Consider the following 9745-nt stretch of genomic DNA (forward strand, 5'->3'; position numbering starts at 1 on the left):
CGAACGAAGAATTATGCCCATATTGCTGGTAGCAGCAGATACCCTGTCTGCAGGGAAGCACTCAAGAAGATGAACAACAAACGGTAATGCGGGTACCACAGCTCAACCTCAACCATTGCGAGGCCGCACACGACTTGCTTATGCAGACGATGCGGAAGCTGAAGATCGATCTAGTGATCATCTCGGAGCCATACAGACATCTGGGCACCCAACTCTGGGAGACGGATAAAGGCTGTTTGTATTTTCTTCTCATTTGAAAGTAAACACGATGATTTACTTTGAACACACGATCACTTGTGTGAATTCAAATTGTGATAGTGGAAATATGATGATGAATTATTGTTGTGATGAAATGTGCTGTAATAAATTGTGCCGTAATTAAATGGTATAATGAATTGTGCCGTAATAATTACAGGTACAATCCGCAAACGGTGGTCCCTGGGGCACCAGGATCCACCCCGGGTGTATTAAGTGGCCTTATTGCGGTAACCAGGGCTCTGTCGGAGTGGACAGTCATTTCCCTAGGTACTCGTGGGAACACTATGATGAAACTAGCAAATAAACCAAATGAAGATGCAGGAGGGAGCAATGGGTATCATGCCCAACAAGCAGAAGTCGACAATGAAGACGGATCCACCATCGGAGACGATCGCGAGATTCGCAAGGTCAAACGCCGACAGCGAACGTCGCCAGTGGGGACTCAGGAGTCGAAGAGAAGGAGGGAGGCAAGACCAACTCCACCCGTCAAGATGGCAGCTGAATTGCACAAGGGTATGGACTGGCACGAGGTCAAGAAGAACAAAAAGGAGAAGCAGCGTACAATGCAGCCCCTGAAGTAGGGTGCAAGGTAACAACAGAAGCAGCTCCAGCAGAAGAAGTGGTGGCGAAAATCAGTGACCACGCCCAATGCGCTGATTGTCCGACCAAGAATGGCTACTGGAGATCTATTGATCATTCTCACCAAAGAGAATCAAGTTGAAGGTCATAGACTTCGAAAAACCATCGCTGAACTCCTTGGGGATGACGCTGAGATCTTTATGAAACGACGACGAAGAAAGAAATTCACGCAGCCCTGCAAGAAGTGGCGGGAAAGGCATGCGAAATCGAGCTGAACGTCGTCAAGTCTTTTCGCAAAGCCTGTGGGGGGGGGGGGCTCAGACAGCCTTAGTGAGACTGCCGTCGTCGATGGGGGAAATCGTTCTGAGTGACCGCGGTAAGATCAGGATTGGCTGGGTAAACTGCAGAATTAAAGTAGTGGAGAGATGGCTGTAGTGGTCACGCGGGGAGTGTGTGGCTCCAGCGGTCATCCAAGCTAAGCAGCGTTCAGTCTACCCGGTACTTGGATGGGTGTCCGCTTAGGCACACCTAACCGCGTAGGACTACAGTCGCTAGGTACGAATGTAGGGAAACACTGTGCTTATTGAGTCAGTGTGACCAATGGACACAGTGGAATCCCTGCATTATCAGCCGGCTGCACGACTCAGGTTTTCCATGCACTGAGAAAAAAATTACTTTTGCCAAGTAAATTTGCTAACTACAAGAAAATACACACATTTCAAATGCAAAGATTCATATACATTTACTTGTGGTAAGTAAATTTACTTGACAGAAGTAATTATTTTCCTTAGTGTGTTTTCCCTGGCAGTCCAATCCCGAATGGGGCGCAGTTGGGGATAAAGTAAGTCGACCCATAGTAACGCAGATAGGGAAGGGAACAAAATGTAAAAACCCGAGAGGGTATACTTATGAAACCAAAAAATAAAGTAGTGGAGAGGCCATTCAAATATTACAAATGCTGGCATTAAGGACATCTCCCCACTCAGTGCAAGAGTAAAGTGGAATGGTCCAGTCTCTGTATTAAGTGCGGAGAAGGTAACCATAAGTCCGCTGCGTATGAGAAGGATGCCCGATGCGCATTGTGCGTCGAGAAAAGCAGCGCGAAGAATTGTGCTCACGTCGCTGGTAGCAGTAAATGCTCAGCATACAAGAAGGCACTTCAGAAGTTCTCTAATAAACGGCGATAATAAACCGAAAAGCGGCAAGGTGCTACAGCTCAACCTCAGTCACTGTGAGCTCGCACACGATTTGTTCATGCAAGCGGTGCGGGAGCTGAAACTTGACCTCGTCATGATCTCGGAGCCATATCAACATCTTTGCACTCAATTCTGGATTACTGACGCCAGCAAGAAAACTGTCATCTGGGCTTATGGGGATCGTCCATTCCAGAGTACCACAAATAATGGCGTACAGGATGGCTTCGCAAAGGCTAAGGTTGATGGAATTTATTTCAACAGCTGCTACGCCCCACCAAGCCTTTCATTTGGTGAATTTACGGACTTCCTATACACGCTGACTGATGATGCGAAGCAGCACTTTCCCTTGGCAATAGCCGAGGACTTCAACGCTTGGGCAGTCGAGTGGGGAAGTAAGCAGACGAATATCATAGGGCAAGCCGAACTTGAAGCTAACTCATTGTTGGTCCTACTGAACAGCGAAGATGAACCGACATTCATGAGGGAGAGATTCTAATTCTCTTAGAATTCTTTAGTGCCTAAAGGAGGTTAGGCGGTGTTTGAGGTGAATTTGAGAGTGAATTTCTGTGGTTCCCGGTAGCTTAGTTGCTACGAGTGCCCAGCGCGTATCTGGGAGACCCGGGTTCGATTCCCGGCTGGGTGAAGCGGAAATTTTTTCTCTCTAAATTCTAATNGTGGTTCCCGGTAGCTTAGTTGCTACGAGTGCCCAGCGCGTATCTGGGAGACCCGGGTTCGATTCCCGGCTGGGTGAAACGGAAATTTTTTCTCTCTGAATTCTAATACTCTTGGAATTTTTTTTTCCAAAAAAAAAAATTCTAAGCTCCATTCTGTAATTCTGGAGCTCCATTACTTTAGTGAGCAGCACCTTTGCAACGGGGACCTGCTCATGGAGAGTAATTGATATCTACACAGCAAGCTATCACCGTGCGATAGTCTGGGAGGCACGTACTCGCCACAGAGTCACCATAACTCCTAAGAAAATCAACTGCATTGGCTGGACAGTGAGAACTTTCCATCCTAGCTCTTATTCGATTGCACTGGACGATCAGTGGCAGCAATGCTACTGAAAAGGCAGATAACATCATAAAGAGACTGACAGAAGCCTGCGATGCCACCATGAACAGAAAGCGTACCACAAAGCTGCATCCACCGGTGTATTAGTGGAATGACACGATAGCCACCTTACGGAAAGAGTATAACGTAGCCAGAAGATTGTCCCAGTGTTGCCGTAAGAAATCTAACTTTGAGGAGTTGGAAATGCGGTATAAAGAGGCACGCCGGAAACTCAGCAAAGCTATCAAGTGCAGTAAGAAGCAAAACGGGAGTGAGCTTCTTGCTGAGGTGGAAGGCGATCCATGAGGTAGACCATACAAGGTGGTGATGACACGCCTCAAAATTCAACCAATGCCGTCGCCAACGTGCCCTGTGCTTATGAAGAAAATCGTCGCGGCGTTGTTTCCGCAACAATCAACACTCCATTGTATCGGTGAACAATGAGAAGAGATGATGGTCCCACCAATCACCAAAGAAGAGTTGATGGAAGCTTGCAGTAGAGTGAGAAACACCAAGGCCTCTTGTCTAGATGGGATCCCCAATATCGCACTGAAGTCAACCATTCACACGATACCAGAGCTGTTCTTGGGCGTATACAATGAGTACCTCAGGGAGGGTACCTTCCTTGCCATGTGAATGCAGCGAAGACTAGTACTACACCCAAATGGGAAAAAACCACCAGACAACCCGTCATCATACCGTCCTCTCTGCATGCTTGATAACGCTGGCAAGATCCTCGAACGTATAGTCCATCAAAGGATAGAAACCGCAATCGAAACTCTGTTGGCGGACAATCAATATGGGTTGCGGAAAGGTCGATCCACGCTGGATGCTATCAACCTCGTCGTTGCCACTGTCCGGCATCCAATCTTGGAGAAAAAATGGCTTAATGGCACGAAGAAGTATGCTTGGTAGCAACTCTAGACATTAAGAATGCTTTCAACTCGGCCAGGTGGGACCGTATCATGGAGATTCTTGTGAAGTTCAGCGTACCGAGAGATTTACGGAGATTGGTCAGCAGCTATTTTGCGGGAAGGGTTCTCAAGTATGCACACGGAGGTTGGACCTGAAGCGTACAAAGTTACCGGAGGAGTAATTCAAGGCTTGATATTGGGTCCCCTGCTGTATAACATCATATACGTCGGGCTCCTGAAGCTCGGATTGCCGCCGGAAACTAAACTCGTGGCTTTTGTAGATGACGTGGCTGTAATCATCATAGGAAAATATCTGGAGAAGATCAACTACATTTCCGATACGACGTTCGAGACGATCCGCCATTGGATAGACGCAGTTGGTTTGAAACTGGCGGAGCACAAGACAGAGGCCGTGCTGATCACCAGCAGGAAGAAAATCGAGACAATAACGCTGCAGGTCGGGTCCTGCAAAATTATTTCTGAGCCGTTCACCCGATACCTGAGGGTGATGATCGATGCCCGACTCAATTTCAAGCAGCAAACCGAGCCTCGGCTGCTAAGGCGTTTGGAGTAAGATCCACCTTATCGCGCCTCATGCCGAATATCGGAGGTCCTAAAGAAAGAAGACGAGCGCTGCTGTCATCGGTGGTCACGTCAGTGCTCACCTACGGCATTTCCATCTAGGCTGATGCACTGCAGTTGTAGGAATCACGGCGAAAGGTTGCAGCAGTCTATCGACTGAGTGCTCTGCGAGTTGCGAGCGCATACCGCACGATGTCCGAGGACGCAGTGTGCATCATCGCCGGAATGCTACCGATAGAAGTTCTGGCCGAGAAATGAAGATCTCTGTATCGCCGGAAGAAATCGGAAACGCTAAGCACATCAGAACTCAGCGCAGACGTTCGGCGAAAGAGCCTACAACGATAGCAGATAGAGTGGGACACCTCTACCAAAGGAAGATGGACTCATCGTTTGATACCACAAGTGACGGTTTGGGTAAGCCGAAATCATCGTGAAGTCAACTATTACTTATCACAAATGCGTTCAGGACACAGGTGCTTCCACGCGTATCTCCATACATACAAACATTCCCCGATGTGCCCCGTCTGCATAGGAGTGAACGAAAGCGCGAAGCATGTATTTTTTAAATGCCCCCGTCTCAGCGAGATCCGTGATACGTGGGAGTCTGACTTGGGAAGGAACGTCGAACCTGGAAACCTGGTGGAAGTAATGCTGTGATCGCAGGCAGCCTGGGACGCAACGAGCAATTTCGCGGCAGAAATAATGAAGAAGCTCAGGAGAGAGGAACGCGAGTGCAAGGCTGCAGTATAGGTGAGAAATCTACTGAAAACCTCCTCTTCACACCCAAGATCTTAACGGGACAGGAAGATGTAGATTGGACGAAATACGTGAAAGGGCGAAAGCTGAGACCTCCCTCGCGAAGTAATACTTAACGGTGGTGACGCGAGGAGATGAAAAGTTAGAAAATATAAGTCTGACAGGAGTTTAGTCGGTATGGGACAAGGGTCCGAGCCCGACATACCCCAGTCGAAGGAGGAAATCGCTTATTCCCTCCTTCAAGTGGGGATGCGTAAATACATTCTCCGATAGACTATGAACAAAAAAAACAAGACACACAGCCACACAGACACACACACACATACACGTAAAGCTCATAGGCGTTTATATAATGTAACTACGGACAATTTTCAGATTTGTCGTTCCGTTTTTACTATACCGAATGTCGATCATTTAGAGGTAGTGAAGGAGGAGTTCTGTCTTGTATAGTGTAACGTGGTATTTTTGATTTTCGCCCGTTGGGCGGTTTCTGGGATTTCCAGACGAGAAGTCAAACCATTGGCGAGGCGAGAGTCATTTGATTTATTACTTCGAACTATTTTTATGAATTAATTTTTGTTTGTATCGAATCGTTGTCTGACCGCTCACCGGATCATGGTGGGCTTGAGACGGAATCATCGCGGGATGGAGTCCGAATCTTCGTGGGATACTTTGATAACTTCCCTTTGGGTCTCGGCTACTGTGGAGTACGAAACATTACGCCAGAATATTTTTTTGAATGGCCTCCCATAGGATTAAGTTCACCTGGAAGACCGAGTGGTGGCGCCAGAATGTGGAGTTGGAAGATTTGGAACTTAGGCGACAATCTCATCATCGGACTGGGAAATTCCAGACTGACTTTAGACGTTGAGGGAAATAGCGACCGAGGATGAAAATTATTTAGATTTTTTCTATTTAATCGACATTTGTTTTTTTTTTTAGAAATTCACGTTGCCAAATATTATCGTGCAGGCGTAAAATAATTGTGGAAGTTTTTGTTGGCTCTGATTCGGTACGATTTCAACGTTCAATCAGATCGGAGAGGCTGTCATAGCGGGCCAATCATTTGGTCGTCTGATTTCGGAGCATTGTCGCGTGAGTTTGTGATACCGACGACGATCACTTCTCGTTCGGATACCAGACACATTGCTGTGCGAATATTCGGTTTGTCTTGTAATGGCCGATTTTATTTTGGAAATTGTTGTCGAGAGACGAGGCTCTACTGAGGGCTGTTTCGGACATTTTGGGGAAGGCTTGAGATCTGATCTACCGTCATCAGGATTTAGTCGATTAGTGAGCGGTGGATTCATTTTGAAGTGTTAAAAAGTGTCTCACAAGGAGTGAGTTTGGCATTGGGAATTTTGATGGACACTTGGTCCGTGGTATTTGACGCCATTTCAGTTGTTATCTTATCAGGCCGTTGCTCACCCCTTGTTCGGCAGAGTCGTGGGTGACGAGTCCGATTTCTTTTGGTTAATTAAATTGTCCAGTAAATTTCAGTGATTCTAGTGTTTTTAATCATTGATTTGGTCAACTCTCGTTTCCCTATCGCCGTGTATTTAATATTGATTTTCGGGTATTAAGGCGAATTGTAATTCTCGAGGTTAGTGTTATTACCTCTCGAGATATTCTATTATTTTTCTCGGGCTCTGGAAGCCTAACTTCATCGCATTTAATTTTCGGCATAATCGTTCAGAGACCGTTGAATTATCGCAGTCATTGTGAGAGGGATTGTAGCGTTTTTCGGCGCTCGAGCTGTTGTCTTGTGCCAAGTGGTGACCTTTCGTCAGTTGCCGGCTGTGTTGTTTTCGTTTCTCCAGGCAATCCTCCTCTCAATAGCTTGTAGTGTCAGATTCTTATTCTCGCCGCTTTGGGTGGATACATTGATATCTCGGTGTAATAGTAGATTCCTGCACCGCGGTTACTTAGGACTCATTGGTATTTTTGCTAGTTAACTTCCCGATCTATCGGGTAGTTATTGTAATCACCCTGAAAATGAATCATTAGTTTTTTGCGATTTGTCTACGTTTCTCGGTGTCTAAAACCCTTTTGAACACTTCTAAGACAGGTTGTCTGTATGTGCCGCTTCTCATCCTCGGTCAATTCGTCCAGGAAGTCAGTGAAATCGTCTAAAGGGAGGCTCGGTGGGGCATAAAGGTGTAGAAGTAAATTCCGCCAACCCTAGCCTTCACGAACCCATTATGTATACCCTCGCCGGTGATACTTTGAAATGGCTGATTTCTACAAGCCCAGATTACAGCCTTCTTGCTGGCGTCAGTAATCCAGGATTGGGTGCCAAGATGTCGGTATGGCTCCGAGATCATAACCAGGTCACCCTTAGGTCTCGCACCGTTTGCATGAGCAGGTCGTGTGCGGCCTCGCAATGGTTGAGGTTGAGCTGTAGCACCTTCATCGTCGTTTGTTGTTTAATTTCTCTAGCGCCTCCTGATAAACTGGGCACCTGGTACTGCCAGCAATATGAGTGCAGTTCTTCATGTTCCCTTTCTCAGTGCACAGAGCACAATTGGGTTCCTTTTGGCAGGCAGCAACGGTGTGGCCCGGCTCAGCAAATTTGATGCAGATCTTGGACCGATCGACCCCATTCTTGCATTTGGTGGCGAGATGGCCATAGTGCCAGCACTTGAAGCACTTTAATGGCCTCTCCACTTTTCTCACTCCGCAATTGACCCAGCCTATTTTAATCTTCCCGTGGTCCCCCAGGATCTTCTTCGCTGTCGTAGCTGTGAGTCTCACTGAGGCAGTCTGGGTACCTCCATAAGCTTTACGAAGGGCCTTGATCGTATCCGCTTGGATCGCGTTTTCCTCCCCAGCTGCTACTTTTAGGGCTTCGATGACCTCCTCCTTCGATGTAGTTTCGTTAAGATCTTTGATCTCGAGATCTTCTTGTGGCCCTTTACTCAGCACCTCAGCCTCATCTCCAAGGAGATTGACGATGGCCGTATGCAGCTTAGGTGCTCCGTCAGTCGTCTTTCTGCTAAGGATGGTCAGCATATCCCCGGTTGCTGTACGGCGGATCTTATAGACACAACCGACAGCGTCCTCGGAAGGAGCATCCTTCTGCACCCGACGAAGTATATCGGAGTACTTTTCCTTGTCCTTGGGGCGTATAATCAGCGCTTCAGGTCGCATCACTGATTTCCGAGTAGCCCTCTCCTGTTTCTTTTTTTCCTTCATCTTTCTGGGAGGCAGCTGTGGATGGAGCTGTCCGGCCTGCCTCTTTTTCTCCTTCTTCGTCTTCACCTGCGTCCATTCAGGCTTAGCAGGTGGATCGGAAGTTACCGCCGTCTGCGGGGCTGCCTTGCTGGTCAGATTCTGTTGCTTCAGCTTCTTCAAAGTTTGAGCTTCTGCCGCAGGTGAGCCTTTCGAGCGCTTTCTCCGCACTGCCTTGCGGACATCTCGGGCCGACTGCATGGTATTCGGATCCTCCAAATCGGAGTCCTTTGCCGTCGTTTCGAAGTCCGTCTGTAAACGCAACGTGGGTGGTGCTGGTGAACTTTGCACGGGATTGATAAAGGAGGGTCGTGCTTTGGTGCGTGCCTCCTCCAAACTTTTGAGACGTTTGAATGCGCCGCCGATAGTTGCCCACCTTGCATTTGATCTCCTTGTGGACATTTACCCTGGGCTGGACATACTCATGAAGTTCTGCGATGAGTTTTTCAAGTCGTGCCCATGTATTGCAGCATTCTGTCTCCTGTTTAGTCTGCGACTCATCTCTCCTTGTGGCATCCGAGGCCAAGGAGTCCATCTTTAATGAATGTGATGATTGGCTCCTCCCATAATCCATGGAGTCGGCATTAGAACTGATGGCGGGATTCTCTTTGCTAAGGCTACCCGCATGAGAACTTTCAATTTTGTCATCACTCATCATTTTTGCACTAGCTGTTATCGGGAGCCTGACCCGGGGGTGTTATAGGGAGCCAACCCTGCACACCTCTTTTAGAGTTGGGTTTCTCGGAAGGCGTTGTTTCGCGCCGACGTATTTTATTTAGTCGATACACTATATTCTGAACGGTAATTCAGAATATCGAGCATTCCCCCATCCACCACCTGGGGATGCGCCACGTTGCAGGACCTTCCAGCCTGCGAAAACTCTCGGAGGGTAAAGACGTTCCTCGCCGAAAGGATCCGTGGTGTGTTTTTTTTTCTGGTTCATGATTGGAAAAATGCTTTTTACGCATTAACACACTCCAGACTGATGGTATGAAAAGTGTAGTGTCGGAATCAGTCAGGTCGAGATGGTAGCGACCACGCGCACCACGGTTTCCATGTATTTGCTGGCGAATGTGCAACCCCTACGGACTAAAAAACCAAACATGACACGAGTAATCTTTGACCTTTTCTTCCCCTCGCGGCACCACCGTTAGGTATTACTTCACGAGGGAGGTC

General features: G+C 47.7%; 1 protein-coding gene across 1 annotated transcript; it reads right to left on the reverse strand.

Annotated features, from left to right (window-relative positions):
- Positions 1 to 7747: 7747 nt before the first annotated feature.
- LOC107046094 lies at positions 7748 to 8971 on the reverse strand. The gene has a single exon (XM_015268599.1). The coding sequence runs from the start codon at positions 8969 to 8971 to the stop codon at positions 7748 to 7750; it is 1224 nt and encodes a 407-aa protein (XP_015124085.1).
- Between the last annotated feature and the right edge of the window lie 774 nt (positions 8972 to 9745).

This window comes from Diachasma alloeum, unplaced genomic scaffold, assembly GCF_001412515.2.
Source record: "Diachasma alloeum isolate Michigan unplaced genomic scaffold, Dall2.0 Dall_scaffold_01202, whole genome shotgun sequence".
NCBI classification, from domain to species: domain Eukaryota; kingdom Metazoa; phylum Arthropoda; class Insecta; order Hymenoptera; family Braconidae; genus Diachasma; species Diachasma alloeum.